The sequence below is a fragment of the Phalangium opilio genome, unplaced genomic scaffold (assembly GCF_054372755.1).
Source record: "Phalangium opilio isolate 3A_F unplaced genomic scaffold, DU_Popi_V2 ptg000014l_1, whole genome shotgun sequence".
Lineage (NCBI taxonomy): Eukaryota > Metazoa > Arthropoda > Arachnida > Opiliones > Phalangiidae > Phalangium > Phalangium opilio.
The window spans coordinates 5,188,782-5,212,849 of NW_028324149.1; the positions used below are offsets into that span (position 1 = coordinate 5,188,782).

Here is a 24,068-nt window from a genome sequence, read left to right on the forward strand (position 1 = left end):
TTCGAGCCGAGCTTTGATTTTCTTATCGAGCTTCGAGCCGAGCTTTGATTTTTCTTATCGAGCTTCGAGCCGAGCTTTGATTTTCTTATCGAGCTTCGAGGCGAGCTTTGATTTTTCTTATCGAGCTTCGAGCCGCGCTTTGATTTTCTTATGGAGCTCTCGATCTTTCAGGTTTAGTCAAAAATCGGGTTTCGAGCCTAAATAATGTTCTTCTTTTTAGATAAGACGGCTTTTGATTATTCTAGCAAGTTTCAGAAGGAACTAATTGCCTTTAACCTTATGCCTAGTTTGCTAAGACAGTATCACGAAAATAAATAAAAACTAGTTTAATCAAACAGCCTTTAGTTTTTTGTCGGCGGGAAAAATGGCGCCGATTTCCTCCAACAACGCTGCTTACGTGGGATAATTGAATAATTTCTTTGCCTTGCATCATGTGCATCATGCGTGCTTCGAATAACTCAAACTAAGAGCCAATCAAAAGTCGTCTTATATATCGGACCTGGTTCTGTGTCACACCATTTCAAGAGCTAATAAGAATTAAGCTTACTTAAACCCCTTCGCAGATCTTATAGGTAGGATTTCGCGCATCCAGGGTTTTTGAGAGATGGTTGGGAACTCAATTTAGGCTACTCGGCTCGATCGAGTACTCGAACCTTTTCGAGCACTCGCACATGCCTAATATTAACTAAGGCTAAGTGACATATTTGTTTTTTTTTTTAGTTTGAAAGCGCTATTCATGGAGAGGAAGACAGAGACTCGAAGTATTAAGAAGCGTAAAAAACTCGAGAAAGTAAAAAAGCCGTTGAAGGATGGTGAGAAGGAAGCTCAATATGATCCCGAAGATGAGGATGAAGATGATCAACATAACCCTAACGACACTGAGTGGAAAGATGTTCCAACGGAGACCACTGCTGAAAAGGAAAATATTCCCCTTAACAACGAACATTAACCAAATCAAATCATTTATGATTGTAAGTTTACTATTTTTCGTTTTTACCTTACTCCCACTGATGAAATATGTAAATTAAGTCCTGAAATTAGCGCCCAATTTAGATGCATTAGTATTACCATTAGTTTAAAAGTAGAGGCGTGCGGTTAACCGTTTCAATCGAATAATTCGATCGAATACCGAACCGAATTATTCGATAAGCCCATTTTCACTATTCGATACGAATGTCGAATGCCGACCTGACTTTTCGGTTAAAGTTCGACAAAAGAAATATAGGTCCTAGGCACAAGAGAGACCCACCTTATTTTAAAAATTATCATTCCAATTTTATTTGTCTCCAATCAAAAACTACCCTCATGTGCCTAGGGAAATTTTAAGAAGCACTTGGCCACCAATGAGGAGAGGTATTTTGAAATTTAGGAGCTTCTAAATGTTTTTCTCCTTGCTTTGTATTGACTATTGGCGAATATTAGGGTTACCACCCGATTAACCGCGAATAGTTAAGCCTAGTATTCGCGAGATGAACTGATATATTTAAAAAGAGTGGTTATAAAGAATCTAGATTTCTATTAGAGAGCCTGATTTATCTGGGCATAGCCGACTTGTATTAATAAAGGCCTATAGGTAGGAAGATAACCATGAGGCGGCATACCGATTTTTTAGCGACCGCTAGATGTCGTTCTTAGGGGGAAAATTTTGTGGCGGGAACTTCAAAACGAATGAAAATGCCAATAGGAGAAAGCTTACTTTTTGTCTTGAGGTTTGGTTTTTTTTGGAATAAAGTAAGGCAGTTTTTTTTAGAAGTAATACATTTACTTGATAACAATATATTTGTCTTTATCTCATTTTAAGTGCGTTAAGTAAAGTATGTTTTCTACTTTGCTATCATAGTACAATGTAATATTAATTATAATAATATATATATAATAATAGTAATTATGGATGAATTATTTTGACTAGTGAAAAGGCTAGAGACAATCAAGACTCGGCTAGACACTCCAAGCCGAAATTTTTTAAAAGCTCAGCTTACTCGGCTCGCACCCCCTATCATTCTACTCTTGGAAAAGTTCGCGTCGCCCAGCTGTTTAAATGTCTTAGGCCAGGAAAACAAATTAAATAGCGTAATTACCGAAAGATCCTTTAACTTCTCAATCTTCGGAGGTTCTGGCGTATAGTTAAACGTGTAAACATCCGACATTAGGTAAACGCAATCGCCCACCCTGTATTCAATGTTCTCCCATTTAATACTTTCGAAGTAGGAGACATCAGCTTTCGGCCCAGACGTCCTAGCTCCCCATCGTGGAACAAAAAACTAAAAAATAAAAAAAAAAGTCGTGAACCTCTTCTACAAAAGCAGGGATAGATTTAATTTTAGAAGTAGGAATGGATAACGGTTAGTATTTACTTCACTCCGACTCATAGGCCAGTATAGAGCCCCTCCCTCCAACACGTAATGAAAAGTTTAAATTATCTTATTGGCTCACTTAAACAGGGTTTATACAACTTTCCCTGATATTTCCAGGTTTTTCCCCATATACTTCCCAGAGTTTTCCCGTATATGGAGTATCCTATGGAGCAAATGTTAACGAACGAGGTGGGGGGGGGACAAATAGGACTAGTACATAATCAAAGGACATCCCCGTATCTCAAGTAGAACCAGAGTTATGAGCCTCCAAATATAGTGCAATGTTAATCCTATGGGGGGATGTTTACGAACTCGGCCCCTGATAGACGCAACTTTCCCTGAATTTTGCTAAAAAATTCGAAATTTCCCTGAGGTTTTTGTCAACTATGTATTTCCCTGATTTTTCCAGGTTTGTATGAAGCATGTTAAGCCACGTTTGGATGACGTTGCTGACGGGTACGGCGAAAAATACGTAATTCCATTTTACCTCTGTCGCTATGCGCTATGACCCGCCTCTTCTTTCATACCCCCCCCCTTTCCCGAGGACTTTGACGCCGCGTCCAGATTACTCTGTTCTCCATTCCTACTTCTAAAATTAAATCTATCCCTGGGAAAAGCTTTTGGTTCTTATTCTGGTATATGGGAGAAAAAAAATGGCCAAAGAACATTTTGTTAAATCAATATGGCTTAATAAAACAAGACGAAAATCATTTACAATTTTCAACAAAGGCGCTATCTGTTAAAGGGACTGCGAAGAAGCTATCGGCGGGCGGGTAAAAATTATTTGAAATACGTCACAGGCATCACGTGACAACAAGATACAAAGACTCCACATAGGGTGGGACTGGACACCTAGTCCTTGTTTTTCGCGAGATTACAGCGCAAATTCCCCGAAGTGCTTGTTTCCGAAATAAAACGAACTAAGCTTCTTTGAACCACGCCTCTCCTCGGTCACGTGACTCTGACGTATTTCAAATCATTTTTACCCAGCCGCCGATGCCTTCTTTACAGTCCCTTTAATTTATAAATTTTCACAGTTCCCATCTGGACACGTACTCAAGTGTTTTTCGCGAGATATCAGCGCCAATTTCCTGCAGCGCAAGTTTTAAAATGAAACAAACTAAGTTTCTTTGAACCACGTGTCTGAGGTTTTTCAAATAATTTTTAACCGCCTGATGATTCCTTCTGTACAGTCCATTTTAAAAAAAGTTCTTACTTGAACAAAATTATATAGATATAAAAACAAAAAGCACACTTTATTAACAATTCCCTGCCTTTGGTTGTTGACGGCATGTAAACTAAACTGAGACACAAAGTACCACCTACAGGAACTAATCAATCAGGGAAGAGCTTTTTGACGTCACAGAAAGTGTGAATGTTTACAGCACGTTTTAAGTGCTTATAATTAAATAAACTCGATCTACATTAAGTTTTCCAATGTATTTGTTGCACCAAAATGACTAAGAAACCTTTTAACTATAAATAACAGTCTAAGAGATTTGTTTAGAGACCATTTACTTTGTAGAAACAATTCTAGACAGCATTTTTAAGGATTGCTCTAGAGTTTTCTGTGTTAGGAGAGGATGGGGAGAAACTTTCATTAAAAAAAATAATAATAAAATTAATTATAGAATAACACATCGACTGTAATTTAACGTAAAGCCTCGAGAATTATCCAGGAACTGAGTTATACGGCTGCCTACGTTAATCAAGGCCTGTGCGCGGTAGTTTCGAAGGGGGCGACTTTTAAGAAACGCCACTTCTTATTTTCCCTCCATTTTACCGCGAGATGGCATTGCGAGCTGGAACGAAACGCGCGCAAAATCTAATATTTTAAAATTCCAAGGGCGCGAAAATGAACATTTCAAATTCCTTGAAGGGAGGGTGAAGTGGAAAATCAAGTGCTTTTTATCGATTCTTCTAGTTATTATAAGACCAGTCTGCATAGTGAAACATCCAGGAAATACAGTCTCCGAATGATTTTAAAATTAGGCACCGATACTCAGGGTTTCCCGATAGTATCGGATCGGTTGGTTTAATATGATACTAAACCGATACTCGTTTAAAATACTTTAAATGGCGCTTCGTGACATTTTAGGTCTTTCAGTAATGTATTGATAATATTTCATTTCTACGAATGTCAATCGTGATGATTTCTCATTAATATAAAGTACCTGAATTTAGTTTATCTAATAACTAATAATATTATTTTGGGAATGCCTCTAAACAGTGTACTTAGAAGTATAATTCATGAAATTACACTTTAAATTAAATTATTTCCTCGATCTGTCACATCTGTAAATGGCACTGTCCTACTAAAAATATCGGCTTCGGTCGAAGAATCGAGTTTTTGGATCATAGTGAGTAAATATCGGTATCGGTTCCTGTTTGCACCGGCACCGATCGGTATCGGGTTAAGCCGGGTATCGGTCATCTCTAATTTTCGTCCAAAATACTTACAGATAGTTGACATTCTCAAGGATTTCTCGATGAATTCTTTTGTTGAAAAACATATGAGCGAATATGGGCTCGTAAGTTTTCTTTCCGACATAAATCCGTCTTTTCTTCTCATCCAATTGATTCCACAGGTTAAACAAATGTCCGCGACCAGGATCCCAAAACATTTGCGTTTGATCAATGATAACCGATTTGCCATTCGCCAATTGGTCCGTTACATTTGGATCATTGAGGAAATGAAATAGTCTCCCTCCTTTTTTCCTCAAACCGGGATACGCAATTTCGTTTTGCTGAAAAATTAACGCGTGCAACTGTATCACGAATTAGCCCCGAGACAAGTGTTTTTGTCGACTTAGATTTATTTACTGTTACCAGGGATTCATGTAATTTTAGAAGCAGGAATAGAGAGCAGGGTGTATTGGGCGCACGTCAAAGTCCACGACCCCCTTCTCCGGGGGGGGCATGAAAGAAGAGACGGGTCATAGCGACAGAGGTAAAAAGGATTAACGTATTTTTCGCCGTCTCCGTCAGCAACGTCATCAAAAGGGAGATTTTGTGGGAATAGCTAGACTCATCATTATGTATGACGAAATTTATGTTGCGAATAATCCATCTCGCTGCCTAGCTGTTGCATCGACCGTTGAAATGACAGTTAGTTAATCGTGACGGGAAGTGTTCAAGCCCAGCCCAAAAATCACTCATAGAAATTAATGACGGATATGGGGCTGTATGCATTCCTTAGAGATGTGAAATTACCGCAATTTAATTTTTAAAGATGGTAATTTATCGGGTAAAGTACCGATTAATATTTAGTTAATTTACCGATAAAATTACCACTCTAAAATTAAGGTAAGATATAATTCGGTAATTTTCGCGGCATTTGGTAAATTACCGGTAATTTAAGTATTCCTGGTTCCTGCAAAGACCGATTTTTTAATTGACATTTAATAAAAAGATGGCCTTGGGAAATATTACAGTTTTGGGCGGCCAAATTGGTCACAAAATAATTGGGAAAAAAGGGGGGGGAACTAAAAAAGACTATCAAAAAAGCACGCACCACATATTGCTTTAATCAAGAACGAATGTTTTAATCTAATTCTTATTATAAAATTACTGGGACATCTTATGGGTTTCGCGCAGCTTTGCGATCACTAGTCGATAAAAATCTTCAAACTGAGAGACTAACATTCTCCAGTAGAAACTAAATATTATAAACGAATAAGTTTATAATATATGCTCCATATATTATAAACTTATGGTTTTACATACCGTAATTAAATTGTATATTTTACAATTCTTGGACATGAGAGTCAAAACTTTTGGATTTGCAATCAAATCTTCGATAGTGTCAAATTTTTGGGACTTGCCAGTCATAAGTGTGCCAGTTAAATTTCCCGACCACGCATACGCCAGCACCAAAGTTCCGAAAATCCAAATAGCGCGCAACCATTTCCTCACTCCACGTTCCTCCAATGATGCTACAGCTAAAAGCATTAAATATACATCATTAAATGGTTTCTGAAAAACAAATTACTGATATTTCAAACGAAAATTCTTAACGCGCAATTGTGTAGCTACACATTTTGTAACTTCGTCCCTCAAATTATTTCCTAAACGTAATTTTAGCAACATCAAGAATTCCTAAGTTTCAATTTTTTTTTCTTTAGTTAAACCAAGAAGTGATATCTAGTTTATTAGGGAGAAGGTGTAAATTCACCGCATTTCCAGCTTTATCTTCAGTTCAAACGTAGGTCCGCAGTTAATCTCCGCCTCTAAATTACAACCAGCATCTCATTGGTTCTTGAAAACCGACGTTAGCACGACGCGAAAAACGAAAATTACGTATTCTCCGACTAAGGAGAGGCGAAATACTTCGGCCTCCTTTTACGTCCCCCTTTGTGTTTTAGAAGATGGACTGAGACTATGGCGCTAATAAACTAGATATCGCTTCTTGGTTAAACCAAGAAGTGATTTATATTTGAAGGCATAAAAAGGCGTCCGGTGCTCGCGTGATAGTCGACAATTCCCCTTCATGGGTGGGGGGGGGGGTGGTAAACGGAGGTGGGGCTTAATATTTTATCTTACTTTATGTTTTTCACCATCTATCTCTTTTACCTTTGCGTTAAGCCTTGGTTTGGGTTTTTGGAACTCACGAAATCATTAGTACACTTGATTCGATTTAGAAATAATTGTAGAACGATTTTCACTTAGAGTTACATATTCAACTCCATCAATTTACGTTCAAAACCTTTAACTAGCTAGTTAATTGTTGTATTTCTACTTCGTTAGAAATTACACTATTAATTAAGTTCGATTAAACATAATCTTTATTCCGTTTAAGTATAAAATAAGTTAAGTCTAAATGACCGCGTCACATCGTGATTAAGAGAGAACTGCCCGAAGGCTTAACACAGAAGCTTATATATACACTAGAGAGAGAATGCTGACTACAAGTTCAAATCAGTTCAGTTCATATGATAAACTAGTTCAGTTTACATAATATCACATCCTTTCCCTAAGTTTATAATTTTCATAAATTAAGTTTATCTATTTTTTTTATTGTTCGTCCGCTTCTTGTTTTCGTCAATGTCGTATGAGTGGTCATCGGCGCGTCCGGATTGATGTCGATCTGTTTGGCACTCGTTGCATCTGGGTCGGCATTTGTCGACTCCATTGAAGGGTTACTATGTCGTGGTGCGTGTGGAGTTGCGGAATCTGAAACCAAGGTCTGCGAGGATCGTACTGGTTGTGGTTGGCTTCGAATTGGATTTCTGAATGATTCTGGATCGAACATCTCTTCTTCGTTGGTTGTCTGGATATCGTTGGATCCGGGTTGGCAGCTCGTTCTTGACTCATCGGGTTGGACGATTGAAGGGATTGGGATTAAATGGTATCGGTTCCTTCGAACAGTACCATTAGGAGTGTTAAGGATGTAGGAGCGTGGTTCATTTGCTTGTTTGTTGACGGTTGCTTGGACCCTAAGGTCGGTAATCCACACTCTTTCTCCTTCTTGTATTGGTGGCAACGTCTTGGCGCGATGACGTTTGTTATAATTTTCTTTTTGCTTTTCTCGATAACGTTGTTCGAGTTGTTGAACCAACTCGAGTGGAGGAATAGCTGGAATCAACTCTTTTTCATGGATAGGCAAAGTTGAGCGTAGTTTTCTTCCCATAAGTAGTTCTGCTGGAGTGTAGCCATTAGCTAGCGGTGTAGACCGATAGGAAAGCAAGGCCAAAGTGCTGTCTTCATTCTTTTTGAGAGCATTCTTAACAACTTTGACTGAAGCTTCAATGAAACCGTTGCTTTGGGGAAAGCGAGGGCTTGATGTTACATGTCGGAATCCATATTCCGCCGCAAAACGAGCGAAGTCGGGAGTGCTTTTAAATTGAGGACCGTTGTCGCTCCGTACTAGTTCTGGGATTCCATGCGTTGAGAATATTGACTTGACGTGACTGATGATGGTTTTAGACGATTGATCGCGTAGTTGCCGAATTTCGAAATACCGTGAATAGAAGTCCGTGACTAGCAGGTACCATTTACCGTAAAGGTAAAAAAGGTCCATGGCTACTACTTTCCAAGGTCGATCAGGAAAGTCACTCGGGCACAGAGGTTCATGGCGATTTGTCGCTTCTCTAATGCAGTTTGGACAATTCTTCACCTTGTCTTCGATTTGTTGAGATATTCCGGGCCACCATACTGAGGATTTAGCTCGGTCTCGACACTTACTAATCCCTTGATGACCATGATGGATGCGATCTAGGATTTCGTTGTGAAGGACGTTTGGTATTATAATGCGGGATCCCTTCATAAGTAGGCCTTGTTGAAGTGTGATTTCTTCTCGGAACGGGTAATACTTTATCACGTCATGTTGGATTTTCTTGAGTTGCGGCCATCCGCTAGTTATGTATTGAGCGATTCGTCTGCAAATGGGGTCTTGCATCTGTTCTTTCCATATCTCTGCCAGTCGGATATCTGACACAGGTAGGCTCGCAGTCATAAGTTGGACATGAGCAGAGACTTCTTCCTCCAGTTCTGATTCGCCTATTTCTCGTAACGGACCTCTGGACAACGTATCGGCGATCAGAAGTTCTTTTCCGGGTACGTACTGAACTTCATAGTCATACCTCATCATGCGTATACGAAAACGTTGTAAACGTGGAGAAAGGTCGTCCAATAATTTGGTCTGCATAATCGAGACTAGAGGTTTGTGGTCTGTTTCAATCAAGATTCGGGTTCCCAATACGTAGTCCTTAAACCGTTCGCATGCCCAAGTCATGGCTAACGCTTCTTTTTCTATTTGAGCGTACTTCTGTTCTGCCGGGCTGAGAGTTTTTGAAGCATACGCGACAACTCGAAGGTCTTTGTTCGATTGCTCTTGACGTATTACGGCTCCTATTCCAAATGAGGAAGCGTCGGCAGACACGATTGTTTTCTTCGCTGGGTCAAACAGGGCCAACACAGGTCTCGTTGATAAGATGCGTTTAATTTCTGCAAAAGCTGTCTCTTGCGGTTCGGACCATAACCATTGGTTTTTTGTGCTGAGAAGAGAGTTTAGTGGTTGCACGACGTCTGACATCTTCGGAACGAATTTCGCCAAATAATTCGCCATCCCCATGAATCTTCTCAGCTCAGTTACGTCTTGAGGTATTTGCATTTGAGTAATTGCCTTGACTTTTTCTTCATCCGGGCTAATTCCATGTTCGTCTATTGTGTGTCCGACGAATTTTACTCTTGATACCGCGAATTGGCATTTAGCAGGATTCAGTGTAACTCCGGCGGCTTGCAAGCGACCCAAGGTAGCTCTAAGATTGGCATCGTGCGTTTCATAACTTGTGCCTTGAACTAGGATGTCGTCTTGTAAGTTAATTTGTCCAGGTGCTCCTTCCAGAATTGTGCTAATCTGCCGTTGGAAATGTTCTGACGCCGAACTTAACCCGAACGGTAGGCGGTTAAAAAAGTATCGCCCGAACGGAGTAATGAACGTTGTCAGAAGCGCAGTTTCCTTGTCCAAAGGCACTTGCCAGTATCCGCTGTTGGCATCCAGTTTTGAAAAAACTTTTGCGCCCGGTAGTTGTCCCAGAACATGGTCCACGGCTGGCATTTGGAAGCGCTCTCGGCGGACGTATTTGTTCAAGTTTGTGAAATCAACACATATGCGAAGGTTAGGTGTTAGTTTCTCCTTCTTGTGCCTTGTACTTGGGACTTCCGATCTCTTGAGGACAATCACCATCGGGGCACACCATTCAGTTGGTTCTTCTATTTGTGAAATTACGCCCTTGGTAACCATTCTGTTTAGCTCTGCTTTCGTTTCTTCCATTAAAGCGATTGGCACTCTGCGTGGCGTTGAGAGTGCAAACGGTTGAGCATCTGGTTCTAACTGGATTTTATAGGGAATTTTCATTTTTCCGAGTCCATTGAACAATGACGGAAATTCTTTAACCGGATCGACAGATGTTTCGTTCATCGAGCTTTGCGTCTCAACTTCCGCTATTTTCTTGACCAAATGTAGGTTCTCGCAGGATGCCAGTCCCAGGAGAGGTACTTGTAAGTCGTGTATTACGTAGAGATAGTCTTCAATTTGAGTATCTCTGTACCGCAAGGTTACTCTCAGTCTTCCTTCGGTAGTGAGCTTCGTTTTACCGGGACCAAATAGTCGTTTATCAGACGGACTTAATTGGACATTATTTAACGTTGACTGGTATAAGGTCAGAGGGATTGCGTTGACATCGGCTCCAGTATCAATCTTGAATTGTACTTGGGCATCATTTACTTCGACTGCAACCATCCACCTCTTTATCGGCTCGCTTTCGAAGGAATCCAGGTATGCCGCCTCATTATGGCTCGAGGTTGATGGACCTCGGTCTTCGGTAGGTTCTTGAAACAACTCGGTGAGCGAATAGTCGTCCAATTCTAGGTCTTGGTTCATTTCGGTTGAAATTGATCCCAAAAAGACAGGCTCCATGCCTAATTCGTGAAGATTTTTATTGCGACACATCTTGGAGTAGTGGCCCATACGTTCGCACTGATAGCATTTGGCACTTTTGGCAGGGCATTTGCTCCTGTGGTGCGGCTGTGAGGCTCCACATCGACTGCATCCATTTGTAGGTTTGACTACTTGATGGGCAATTTTCTTGGTATGTGGTTTGGCTATCGGAACGTTCTTAACTGAATCACGTTTTAATTGATGGCTTGTTCTACCGTTGCTATGGTTTTGACCTCTTATTCGATCTACGTTTTGAGATTGCGATAGGCCTCGGAGATCCAATTGTTCCCTCTGTCGGTCTTCCAAACTGCGTACCCTCTGTACTGCTTGTTCTAAGGTGAGATTCTCATCATCTTGAAGTCGTTCTGATAAACCTTTGTGAGAGATGCCAACAACAATCCGATCTCGTATCAGCTCATCTTTGAGAGTTCCATAATTGCAATGCTCCGCTAATGAATATACAGATGTAATGAATTCATCCGCTGATTCTCCTTCACGTTGATATCGACTGTTGAATTTCGCGCGGTCGTAAATGACATTACGGCGGATGATAAAGTGACTTTCAAATTTGTCAAGAACCGCTTTGAAGTCCTTGGCTGTTGCTGCCGAAAGTCCAAACGAGCCAAAGATGTCGTCAGCTTTGTCGCCCATGAGATATATTAGTGCATTTACTTGGTCTTCCTCATTCTTAGAACTGAGGCCAGAAGCACGCCGAAAACGTTCGAATCGTCTCTTCCATCCAGGCCAATCGCTAGGGCACGCGAAATTAAACGGATCCGGTGGAGTGACTTGAAAGGCGATTGATGTCTGCGCGGACGGAGTAGCCATAGGTAGTGTATCGAAAGCCGCACTCCGCGAAACTTCTAGGTACTTCACTGGAGCACAGTCTTGCGCGACCACAACGGCGTATAGAGCTAAGCCTTAGTCTATTTGGCACTTACACGAGCTAAAAATTTCCGACAACGCGACGTTAGGTAGTTTTCAATCTGACACCATGTTGTATTTCTACTTCGTTAGAAATTACACTATTAATTAAGTTCGATTAAACATAATCTTTATTCCGTTTAAGTATAAAATAAGTTAAGTCTAAATGACCGCGTCACATCGTGATTAAGAGAGAACTGCCCGAAGGCTTAACACAGAAGCTTATATATACACTAGAGAGAGAATGCTGACTACAAGTTCAAATCAGTTCAGTTCATATGATAAACTAGTTCAGTTTACATAATATCACATTAATGGCAATTGAAAACAACTGTCGTACCTATTCAGCACCGCGGGCAGCCACCATTTTCTGTTTAATTTGTTCTAGTTTTGTTTTTTCTAGTCGGAATACGTCATTCGCGTCTGTATGACCTATCCCCACGGGATCCAATAGGAAAACGCAGAGCAATGACGGACATGAAAAGGGTGGGGCTTATTTGTCAACTGATATCGGCGCAAAATCTAGCGAATTATCCTTATTGTATATTCCTTCTTGCTATGGTTTTAATTAAATCGGTCAAATTCACTTACGATTTTGCAATAAATCAGCAAAGTATATCCAGATGCACTTTGAAAAAGTCCAGCAATTCTTTTTCCATAATTTAATTTGTTTACAGGTAGCTAGAAGTGTCACTAGCGACACTAATATCAGGAACAAAGCGTTCAACGTCCAAACTGTGTTATCGTGTCCCTTGATGGTGAGATTCTTTTGTGAACGCTCGTTCTTAATGGGCATGCTTGAAAATATGGAGAATGAATCAAAGTAACTAATCGGAGATACATGATGTAACATCGTGTCCATTTCACCCGCGTAATATTGCAGTACAGCAGTGTCTAGAATCTTTAAAAAATATATATTGTGAACTAAAATTTATGAAGCCTAAATATGAAATTTTGGATTTAAGGTTTGGCTATTGTTTTGTTGAATGCATCAGTTTCAAAGATTATAAATATATTATACAAAAACAAGTATTATAAAAAATTGCATTTATACACAATGCTTGGCAAAACAAGGACGCTTTTTCAAACCCACAAAAGGCCAGAAATTTCAAGTTAATGTAGGTATTGCAATTTGAAATGAAAATTAAACTATATGAGAAATTTGGATTTTACACAAAACGGGTATAAATGCGGGTTTTGGAAAAAGGGGAGCTCAAATGTTTATGTATGAAAATATTCTTATGGTGGTACTCTGTAAGCAGAAACTTGCTATTTCAGGGTTGTTAAGCCTGGTTTTCACTGGCCCAAAACGCAGAGATAACTTGCCGCGTTTTCTGGGCGGCAAGCACGGAATTGGTTTTCTATTTTCCCGCAAATTTTTACGGAAAGGAAAGTGGTAGCCAATAGGAAACGACGAATGCGTGACGTCATAGGCTTGGTTTTGGTCAGTTCGCGAGGTTTTTTTCGACGCCATTTTTTGCTATTTTTTTGATGGCGTTTGTGTAGTCGACTTAAATTTCTAAAAACGTATAGTTAACGAATTGTTAAAGAAGTTTGGCTTAATCGTTATTTATATAAAAAAATGAACATTTTTACAAAGACATTAAAGTCTAAGAAAATCGATAGGTTGCTATTGGTAAGCCTTGGTCTCCGCGAGCTGGCTCTCTTTCATATTACAACTTTACAAGTTTCAGTGACTTTGCCTCCGTTTTTATGAGGAATTATCCGCAAAATTATGCGGAATTTTAACGGTTCCGTGAAATTTTTCCAGTGAAAACCAGGCTTTAGTGTAACACTGTTGAAACAAACGGTTTTTCTTAAAACCCTTTCGAGGCACTTCGAAATTTCCACGTTTAAAAACCCCGCTAAACCCTACGAGTTCTTATTCAAACCCCAAGAGTTCGTATTCAGATTCCGCTAGTCATTATTTAGTCCCTACGGATTCTTATGTAGATTAGAAACCATAACAAGTTGGGAGACCAAAAAAATACCTCTCCGAGTCGAGAGGAGGACTACCTACAAACTTGTTTACGTAAATATGCAATTATGGCTCTTGATTGACAAGCAACTGCTGAAGTCTAAATTAATGAATTATTATTTACAAATAGGTTGCGTGTAAACACTACAATCTCGTTATATTTCAAAGAAATTCTTAGCTCCACTATCCTTGGTTTAATCAAGAAGGGATATCCAGTTTACTAGGGAGAACTTATAAGATGCCTTAGTATTCGCGCACCATAGTCCCTCTCAAAATACAATGGGGGGGCGACGTAAAAGGAAGCCGGGCTTTTTCGCCTCTCCTCGGCCAGAAAATACGTAATTTTCGTCATTCGCGTCGCGCTGACGTGAGTTTTCAAGAACCAATGAGATGCTGGTTGTAGTTTAGAGGCGGGGATTAACTCCGCACCTACGTTTGGACTGGAGATAAAGCTAGAAATGTGGCTAATTTACACCTCCCTAGTAAACTAGAAATCGCTTCTTGGTTTAATAGTAGTGATGAAATGGTACCGATACCATATCGGTATCGGTTCATCACTAAATCAGAATGTGCTCAAAAAGATGGAAACTTCGACGCTGAAAACGATTACTATCAGACCTTCAACAACCGCGTCATCACATTGTATAATTTAAATCAACCTAAATATATTTATTTTAATGTGTATTTAAAAACTTAGGCTCACTTTGAACCGTTCAATTTGCTCCAAAATGTACAAGTAAAACAAGACAATTTTTTTAAACAAATTAAAAAATCCAGTTGCACGCTGTACATCTCACGCGCGCAAATTTAATTCAAATCTCGCGATAAATATTGGCATGGAGCGTGCCACGAGAATTTTGTTGACAATCAGGCAGGGCGTTACGCGATTGGTCAGAAGTCCTTATTTCAAATTATCCTTAAAATCCGAACCTAATTTGAATTTTAAAATCCTTCGAAGACTGTATTTCCTGAATGTTTCACTATGCAGACTGGTCTTATAATTAGTGGAAGAATCGATAAAAAATACCTTGATTTTCCCCTTCATCCTCCCTTTAATGGGATTCTACTTAAGGGTACAACTCCTTTAAGACTAGCTATGTCTCTAAAATTCGTAATCTAATCTAGATTTCGAAAAATGATCAAAATCTTCATTAACATTTCGAAAAAAGAAAGGTTAATTTCCTGTTAATATGTTAGCTGTGCATTATGGTAATGAGAGAATATCGATCGAGGGGTCGGACGTTTTGTAAAAAGTGTACGGGATTTCGAAATCCAATTTGATTTCTTCGGATTTTTCTCGTGATTTCGACGAGACTTTGCGAAAATTCAATTAATTTCGTTGGATTTTGAGGTATTTCCCGTGATTTCCTATGATTTTGAGATTTTTCCCGTGATTTCATCTGATTTGTGATTTTTTTTTGATTTTGTATTTCGTAAATTTTGTAATGGATTTCGCCATTTCTGTACTGACTTCGTTTCTGATTTTGCGATTTCGCTTCTGATTTTGTGATTTCTTTATTGATTTTGTGATTTCTTCACTGATTTTATGATTTCTTTACTGAATTTGTGCTTTCTTTACTCAATTTGTGCTTTCTTTACTGAATTTGTGATTTCTTCACTGATTTTGAGATTTCTTTACTGATTTTGTGATTTCTTCACTGATTTTGTGACTTATTTATTGATTTTGTGATTTCTTTACTGATTTAGTGATTTCTTTACGGATTTTGTGATTTCTTTACGGATTTCGTGATTTCGTTACTGATTTCTGATTTTTTATGGGATTTCGAAATGCGCAAAAAAAGGTTTGATTTCTTTACGGATTTCGTGATTTCGTTACTGATTTCTGATTTTTTATGGGATTTTTAAATGAGCAAAAATACGTTAGATTTCTTTCGGGATTTCTGATTTTGTTATTGATTTCGGATTTCTTAATTTGGATTTCGCGGGTAACGTGCGGAATTTCGTGAATGACCGACCCCTCGGAGAATACGCTGCATACTTACACCGTTTGAGATGGCTAAGCTATGTTTTAAGTGACTTGATGTCCACTGCGTGACATTGATCTCCTTCAAACGAAATTCGATGTATTTATTGCTCATAAATACAAGTCTGCAATATAAATGCAAAATGTTACACAGGTTGCAGTTATGTTTTCTGGAGAAAAATAAAAAAGGTCAGTCCTACTTCACATTTTTTAGACTGAAAAGCACATAACGAGCGAACGAAAACCCCATTTCGTGAAACGGATTATAAGGCGTCGTCATGAAGAAATTCACTTTAGGATCCAGCCACTGAAAAATACATTCACTAACATTAAAATCTCGTGCCTTATCAGTTCAAATTAAAACAGGGGCCAAAATCATTTTAAATTACTCCACGTGGTTTACAATGTGCTAAGGTTGTACAGCACCCAACAATGATCTAAGGCTATACAGTGGCTCGCATACACTATAAACAGAAGCATATGCTATAAAGTTACGAAGAGTGCAGCAAGCCCGCATAAAATTGAGAAATGCTTGCCCAATTCAATATACGCGAAATACAGTAACCATTACAATGCATAAATTGCCATTTCATACATTTTTACCTCTCCGTGTGACGTAGTCCAGGAGAGGTTCTGTAACGGCCGTGTCTGTGTGTGTGTGTCAGTGTGTCTGTCTGACTGTCCGTTGTTACACCCACGTGACCGCGTTCGCAGTTTGCGTATCGGAGCAAACGTGTTCGCCATTTCCGAACTTCTTTCACAGTCACGGAAATGGCTCCTCTACTTGAGTTCTCACACCACCATCTTCTGGTCTTTGTCCATCCCACACGGACACCAGTCTGTTCTAACTGGCTTCTAATCACCACCATCTTCTGTTCTTTGTCAATCCCACATTGACACCAGTCTGTACTTACACTGGCTTCTAACACCACCATCCACTGGTCTTCCGTCTATTCCACATAGACACCAATCTGTATCATTGGCTTCAACTCCATTATCATCGTTTGGTTTTAGGATATACGCGGCGATTAGCTAGGGTTACGAGAAACGTCTAGCCTCCCTAAGGTGGGATCGCCACCAAAGGTTTTCGCAATCGCGCTTTTTCCTTACTATTATAATGGAAACGAATCGTATATATACCCCAAGTTTTAAAAAAGCGGGCAAGAGGGGTACCCTTCACTTTAAACGTCAATATTAGCAAAGTTTGAGAAGATAATAGGTATAACTTTATTTTAAACGATTTAACTATTATTAATGTTAATTATTGAAGATTAAAATAATTAAAAATAATTATATTTATTTAAATATTAAAGATAAACCTCTCGTGCAAAGGGAGAGATTATCATTGCCTCCTATATCTACCAAGGCCCGTGCATGCGATATATTTCCTTCATTGCCTCCTATATCTATCAAGGCCCGTGCATTGTGATATATTTCATTCATTGCCTCCTATATCTATCAAGGCCCGTGCATTGCGATATATTTTTCAAAACAACAACAAAAATGGGAAACCCCAACTCAGAAACATAATAACATTTTCATTGGATACTTAAGTTTATATAATCTTCTTGACACGGAGAGGTAATATTTTGGTTTTCCCAACTTGTATTTCTCTTTCCGTAAATCGTAGAAAATCTTCACAATCAGAAAAAAACCCTTGCATTAACTAATGGCACAATTTCGTTTGCCAAAACATTAAATCCATCAACATACTGGTCAATTGAAGGTGTTCCCGATATCTTAGAAAGTTCGAAGCCAACCCCACCCTGGGGGATTATGTCCGGGGGATTATGTCCAGGGGGCATAATGTCATACATTCCATAGCGACAGAGGTAAAAACGAATTACTTATTTTTCGCCGTCCCCGTCAGCAACGTCTTCGAAACGTAGTTTAAGTGAACCAATAAGATAATTTAAAGTTTTGGTTACGTGTTGGAAGGAAGGGGCTTTTTACTGGGCTATGAGTCGGACTGAAGTAAATACTAACCGTTCCCCATTCCTTCTTCTAAAATTAAATCTATCCCTGATCGAAACAAGTGTGTGATTTTTTGAATAAAGCTGGTAATTTTGGCAAGAAAGATGGCCTAAATAGGAACTGTTTCTCTGGACCCTGAGTGTTATCTTGTTCATATAAATTAACGAACGCAACCTGAGGAATATGATTTTCAAATCAAGAGATATTGATTGCTTAAGACTTTATTTTTATTGCATCAACAATTTGTTTCTTAGTATGACTTCAAAGCATAATCCCCAAATTCTGCTTACTAACTTCAGCAGGGTTCCTTTAAGACTAGCTATGTCTCTAAAATTCGTAATCTAATCTAGATTTCGAAAAATGATCAAAATCTTCATTAACATTTCGAAAAAAGAAAGGTTAATTTCCTGTTAATATGTTAGCTGTGCATTATGGTAATGAGAGAATATCGATCGAGGGGTCGGACGTTTTGTAAAAAGTGTACGGGATTTCGAAATCCAATTTGATTTCTTCGGATTTTTCTCGTGATTTCGACGAGACTTTGCGAAAATTCAATTAATTTCGTTGGATTTTGAGGTATTTCCCGTGATTTCCTATGATTTTGAGATTTTTCCCGTGATTTCATCTGATTTGTGATTTTTTTTTGATTTTGTATTTCGTAAATTTTGTAATGGATTTCGCCATTTCTGTACTGACTTCGTTTCTGATTTTGCGATTTCGCTTCTGATTTTGTGATTTCTTTATTGATTTTGTGATTTCTTCACTGATTTTATGATTTCTTTACTGAATTTGTGCTTTCTTTACTCAATTTGTGCTTTCTTTACTGAATTTGTGATTTCTTCACTGATTTTGAGATTTCTTTACTGATTTTGTGATTTCTTCACTGATTTTGTGACTTATTTATTGATTTTGTGATTTCTTTACTGATTTAGTGATTTCTTTACGGATTTTGTGATTTCTTTACGGATTTCGTGATTTCGTTACTGATTTCTGATTTTTTATGGGATTTCGAAATGCGCAAAAAAAGGTTTGATTTCTTTACGGATTTCGTGATTTCGTTACTGATTTCTGATTTTTTATGGGATTTTTAAATGAGCAAAAATACGTTAGATTTCTTTCGGGATTTCTGATTTTGTTATTGATTTCGGATTTCTTAATTTGGATTTCGCGGGTAACGTGCGGAATTTCGTGAATGACCGACCCCTCGGAGAATACGCTGCATACTTACACCGTTTGAGATGGCTAAGCTATGTTTTAAGTGACTTGATGTCCACTGCGTGACATTGATCTCCTTCAAACGAAATTCGATGTATTTATTGCTCATAAATACAAGTCTGCAATATAAATGCAAAATGTTACACAGGTTGCAGTTATGTTTTCTGGAGAAAAATAAAAAAGGTCAGTCCTACTTCACATTTTTTAGACTGAAAAGCACATAACGAGCGAACGAAAACCCCATTTCGTGAAACGGATTATAAGGCGTCGTCATGAAGAAATTCACTTTAGGATCCAGCCACTGAAAAATACATTCACTAACATTAAAATCTCGTGCCTTATCAGTTCAAATTAAAACAGGGGCCAAAATCATTTTAAATTACTCCACGTGGTTTACAATGTGCTAAGGTTGTACAGCACCCAACAATGATCTAAGGCTATACAGTGGCTCGCATACACTATAAACAGAAGCATATGCTATAAAGTTACGAAGAGTGCAGCAAGCCCGCATAAAATTGAGAAATGCTTGCCCAATTCAATATACGCGAAATACAGTAACCATTACAATGCATAAATTGCCATTTCATACATTTTTACCTCTCCGTGTGACGTAGTCCAGGAGAGGTTCTGTAACGGCCGTGTCTGTGTGTGTGTGTCAGTGTGTCTGTCTGACTGTCCGTTGTTACACCCACGTGACCGCGTTCGCAGTTTGCGTATCGGAGCAAACGTGTTCGCCATTTCCGAACTTCTTTCACAGTCACGGAAATGGCTCCTCTACTTGAGTTCTCACACCACCATCTTCTGGTCTTTGTCCATCCCACACGGACACCAGTCTGTTCTAACTGGCTTCTAATCACCACCATCTTCTGTTCTTTGTCAATCCCACATTGACACCAGTCTGTACTTACACTGGCTTCTAACACCACCATCCACTGGTCTTCCGTCTATTCCACATAGACACCAATCTGTATCATTGGCTTCAACTCCATTATCATCGTTTGGTTTTAGGATATACGCGGCGATTAGCTAGGGTTACGAGAAACGTCTAGCCTCCCTAAGGTGGGATCGCCACCAAAGGTTTTCGCAATCGCGCTTTTTCCTTACTATTATAATGGAAACGAATCGTATATATACCCCAAGTTTTAAAAAAGCGGGCAAGAGGGGTACCCTTCACTTTAAACGTCAATATTAGCAAAGTTTGAGAAGATAATAGGTATAACTTTATTTTAAACGATTTAACTATTATTAATGTTAATTATTGAAGATTAAAATAATTAAAAATAATTATATTTATTTAAATATTAAAGATAAACCTCTCGTGCAAAGGGAGAGATTATCATTGCCTCCTATATCTACCAAGGCCCGTGCATGCGATATATTTCCTTCATTGCCTCCTATATCTATCAAGGCCCGTGCATTGTGACATATTTCATTCATTGCCTCCTATATCTATCAAGGCCCGTGCATTGTGATATATTTCATTCATTGCCTCCTATATCTATCAAGGCCCGTGCATTGCGATATATTTTTCAAAACAACAACAAAAATGGGAAACCCCAACTCAGAAACATAATAACATTTTCATTGGATACTTAAGTTTATATAATCTTCTTGACACGGAGAGGTAATATTTTGGTTTTCCCAACTTGTTTTTCTCTTTCCGTAAATCGTAGAAAATCTTCACAATCAGAAAAAAACCCTTGCATTAACTAATTGCACAATTTCGTTTGCCAAAACATTAAATCCATCAACATACTGGTCAATTGAAGGTGTTCCCGATATCTTAGAAAGTTCGAAGCCAACCCCACCCTGTCTAATCTTCTCGCAGTGAGGCAAGACTGTTTATTTAAGCCAGTAGACAGACTGGCTGATATATACGGGTCGTTCGAGTTTCCTGCCTTTGTACGGGCAATTTTTTGGAACGGGAGAGTAGATAATTTTGACGCCAGAAATGGCAGGCCTATGGCTTCAAGCGAATAAACGCCAATTCATTTTTAACCCTTGTGTCGCAAACAGCCCCCTTTAGCGTAAGTATTTCTGAGGTGCAGAAATGGCAACCCTACGGCTACACGCGAATAAACGACAATTCTTTTTTAACCCTTGTGCTGCCACGAGCGTATAGGTCGCGTAAGTCGCGTAGGTTTTTCTCGAGGGTGGGCTCTATCTAGCTCTTATCATGGTGGGGGATCTTTTAACGACGTACTCGAGTTCAAAATTCTCGTAACTCCAAGGCACTGAGGTTAAAATGCACGTATCTCTTTTATCGACATGCTCGAGTTCAAAATTCTCGTAACTCCAAGGCACTGAGGTTAAAATGCACGTATCTCTTTTATCGACATGCTCGAGTTCAAAATTCTCGTAACTCCAAGGCATTGAGGTTAAAATGCACGTATCTCCGATTCGTTTATTGAGACTTGGACTTTCTTTGAGTTACAATGCACGTATCTCTGTCGTTCTCCGATTCGTTTCATTATCAGTAAGACCAAGCCTTTCATGGAAGGGACACATAAATATCCATTCCGTTTGAAATTAATCATTTCATATTTCATTATTAGTAAGACCAAGCCTTTCAAGGAAGGGACACATATTATAAAAAAACCGTTTTTACAAACGGAAAAAACCTGATATATACTACATCGTCGATTTTGAGTCGCCACTCACTGTTCTTGTCACGGCTTCTAAGGGACAGATATTATTTATTCTAACCGTTTCATATAACACCACCATTTATTAAAGCGGATTAATATCACATGTCATGACAGCACCAACTATTAAAGCGGTAATATTACGTCATGACAATTAATTTCACATGTCACAGCTAAAAACTGTCGATTCTTATCAGGGGCGTCAACTTCATTATCTTAACACATTTTCTTTACTTTTTATTTCGGCTGACATTTTTACCATAACTTCGTTGTTATGGCAAAAATTATTTATTTTTAGCTTCAAAAAATGTCAGCCGAAATAAAAAGTAAAGAAAATGTGTTAAGATAATGAAGTTGACGCCCCTGATAAGAATCGACAGTTTTTAGCTGTGACATGTGAAATTAATTGTCATGACGTAATATTACCGCTTTAATAGTTGGTGCTGTCATGACATGTGATATTAATCCGCTTTAATAAATGGTGGTGTTATATGAAACGGTTAGAATAAATAATATCTGTCCCTTAGAAGCCGTGACAAGAACAGTGAGTGGCGACCCAAAATCAACGATGTAGTATATATCAGGTTTTTTCCGTTTGTAAAAACGGTTTTTTTATAATCTATCTATATCTATATATATCTGACTGACTGACAGACTGACTGATAATCAACGCCCAGTCCAAACCGCTTGCCCTAGAGGGCTGAAAATTTACAGGAACGTTACTCGTAATTAGTAGGCGCGTTAGCGCTTTCGCCTCGCAGCAAGTGGATCCCGGGTTCGATCCCGGACTGTGGCACCGGGTGAAAATCTGCGAACAAATCCTTCTGCGTAGAGTTTACAAGTTCTCTCCCCGCTTGGTAAAAGGAGTTTTCCTCCGCGGTCGCACCCGGTTTCTCCTTTCCATCAAAACTTGCAGAGGTTAACGGTAATAGTTAGTATAGGGCGCTGTAGGTTAGCTGTGGCATAGGGGCTAGCCACCACCCCTCTATGCATTGTAAAGGGACCCACCTGTAAACAAGCCACAGGCTTAGTGTGGAAATCCCTTCATAGACAAAGCTCAGATTATTATTATTATTATTATGTGAGCAAAAGTGGATGAGGGGAAAAGTATGAAAAACTATGACGTCACGGAGAGGTATTACACTGAACGTTCTGTGTGTCTGTCACCGCGTTCGCAGTTGGTGAAAGGAATAAAGTTCTTAAAACGATTTAAACAGATTTAAGCTAAATAACTGACGATTAAAATGATTATATTTATTTAATAATTTAAGAAAAATCTCTTAATTGCGCCTCGACTCGGAGAGGTTTAAATTGGTTTCCCTACTTGTTTTTACCTCATGTGGAAATGCAAAAGTCAAGTTGTAGGGATTTTTCGGATTATATAATTCTTCCATTATCTTTTGCAGGAAAATTTTAATTGACTCCTCAAGGAATCTTTTCCTGAAAACAAAAACAAAAATATATATTGATAACATTGAGGGAAACCTAAAACATGGGTTAAAGCGTCTAAGGAACGAAATCAATTGGATTTTGCTGTATTTGAGTTAGTAAACGTGCTATGCCATTTTAATAGGTTTATCGTGTACTAAGCGGTACATATCCGGAATGTGGATTCAAAGACGTTAAATGGGGCTTTAAACAATAAGGACTGGAAACATTTTCCTCTCCGAGTGACGTTGACGACAAGGAGAGGTATTATACTGGAGATGTCTGTGTGCGTGTGTCTGTCACCGCGTTCGCATTTGCTAAATTCTCATAATTTATTGAGAATCAATCCCTTTATATACCCCAAATTTCCAATAATTGTTAACGAGGCATACGCTTGAATTCAAACGAGGAACAATAGCTATGTTTAAAAATGATTTTTGGAATAAAGTTTCATAAAGCGATTTAACTACTATAACTAGGTTAAATTAATGACCATTACAATAATTAATATAAATTATATTTATTTATGAAAAACCTCAAATTATGTCTCGACTCGGAGAGGTTTATTTTGGTTTCCCAACTTGTAAATTCGTTGCATCCACAAATTGTCTTAAGACAACAAGGTGACTAAACACAAAACACTATTTTACCACGACTATTTCATATGGTGTAATGATTTACAAAATAATTTATGCTCGTCCAACAACATTTTAAAAACAGGGATTTCGGTTCAGGATCATAATGTAAATATCTCAATTCATACAAATATTAGAAATTCAACAAAAACTCAGTCATTCTTTCTGTCTGTTACGAAACAGATTTGGATGAAATTTGTCTTACATGTAGCTTTAACACTGAAGAAGAGCATGGGCTACTTCTTTTTTTAAAAAAAATATCAACCTACTAATCAACTAAAGTGAAGATAACCGAAAAACATGGTTTTTCCTTTCTGTTGAAATTGTAATATTGTTAAAGTAAAACTTAAATTTCAAGTTTTGCCGAAGTACTTGTGCCTAAATGTTATCCAATGAATGTTGCTTTTTTCCAATGTCGGCTCAGACTTTCCATTCTCCAAGTGTTTTGAGGACAAATCAGATTTTTCTCCCCTACTTAGGCATAAATTAGT

The 24,068-nt window shown here is 38.6% G+C and overlaps 2 protein-coding genes and 2 long non-coding RNA genes across 6 annotated transcripts in view; 2 read left to right on the forward strand and 2 right to left on the reverse strand.

Annotated features, from left to right (window-relative positions):
- Nucleotides 1-24,068, forward strand: part of LOC149705328 (DNA (cytosine-5)-methyltransferase 1-like) — a 358,139-nt gene that overhangs the window by 7,697 nt on the left and 326,374 nt on the right. The window contains exons 1-2 of one of the 2 annotated variants that reach the window (XM_089865595.1): nucleotides 347-572; nucleotides 721-971. In XM_089865595.1, coding sequence (XP_089721721.1) covers nucleotides 810-971 — 162 coding nt within the window. In that variant the 5' untranslated portion in view covers nucleotides 347-572; nucleotides 721-809. Of the gene's footprint in view, nucleotides 1-346; nucleotides 573-720; nucleotides 972-24,068 lie in introns of those variants that run through there. The other variant, XM_089865594.1, reaches the window with a different exon arrangement.
- Nucleotides 6,136-15,982, reverse strand: LOC149705329 (uncharacterized). 2 transcript variants are annotated; one of them, XR_016381589.1, is made up of 3 exons: nucleotides 15,881-15,982; nucleotides 15,700-15,805; nucleotides 6,136-6,295 (listed from the first exon to the last, which is right to left on the reverse strand). It is a non-coding gene; the product is annotated as an uncharacterized LOC149705329 (long non-coding RNA). The 2 variants fall into 2 exon arrangements; XR_016381590.1 differs by lacking the exons at nucleotides 15,700-15,805; nucleotides 15,881-15,982 and adding an exon at nucleotides 12,310-12,447 and having other exon boundaries at nucleotides 6,269-6,295.
- On the forward strand, nucleotides 12,053-12,897 carry LOC149705330 (uncharacterized). The gene is made up of 2 exons (XR_016381610.1): nucleotides 12,053-12,331; nucleotides 12,396-12,897. It is a non-coding gene; the product is annotated as an uncharacterized LOC149705330 (long non-coding RNA).
- Nucleotides 18,742-22,949, reverse strand: LOC149705331 (uncharacterized). Its single transcript, XM_089865625.1, has 3 exons — nucleotides 22,849-22,949; nucleotides 19,064-19,170; nucleotides 18,742-18,988 (listed from the first exon to the last, which is right to left on the reverse strand). Exons 1-3 carry the CDS (start codon nucleotides 22,906-22,908, stop codon nucleotides 18,808-18,810), a joined length of 348 nt encoding a protein of 115 aa, XP_089721751.1. The 5' UTR covers nucleotides 22,909-22,949; the 3' UTR covers nucleotides 18,742-18,807.

Bases quoted from the DNA above. Each gene is read 5' to 3' on its own strand.
- LOC149705331 (XM_089865625.1), bottom strand. From the start codon at position 22,908: ATGGAAGAATTATATAATCCGAAAAATCCCTACAACTTGACTTTTGCA. The intron at 19,171-22,848 runs GTAAAAACAAGT...TGTATTTTTCAG, and splicing joins CTTTTGCATTTCCACATGAG to TGGCTGGATCCTAAAGTGAA. The intron at 18,989-19,063 runs GTAGGACTGACC...TTTATATTGCAG, and splicing joins TTCAGTCTAAAAAATGTGAA to ACTTGTATTTATGAGCAATA.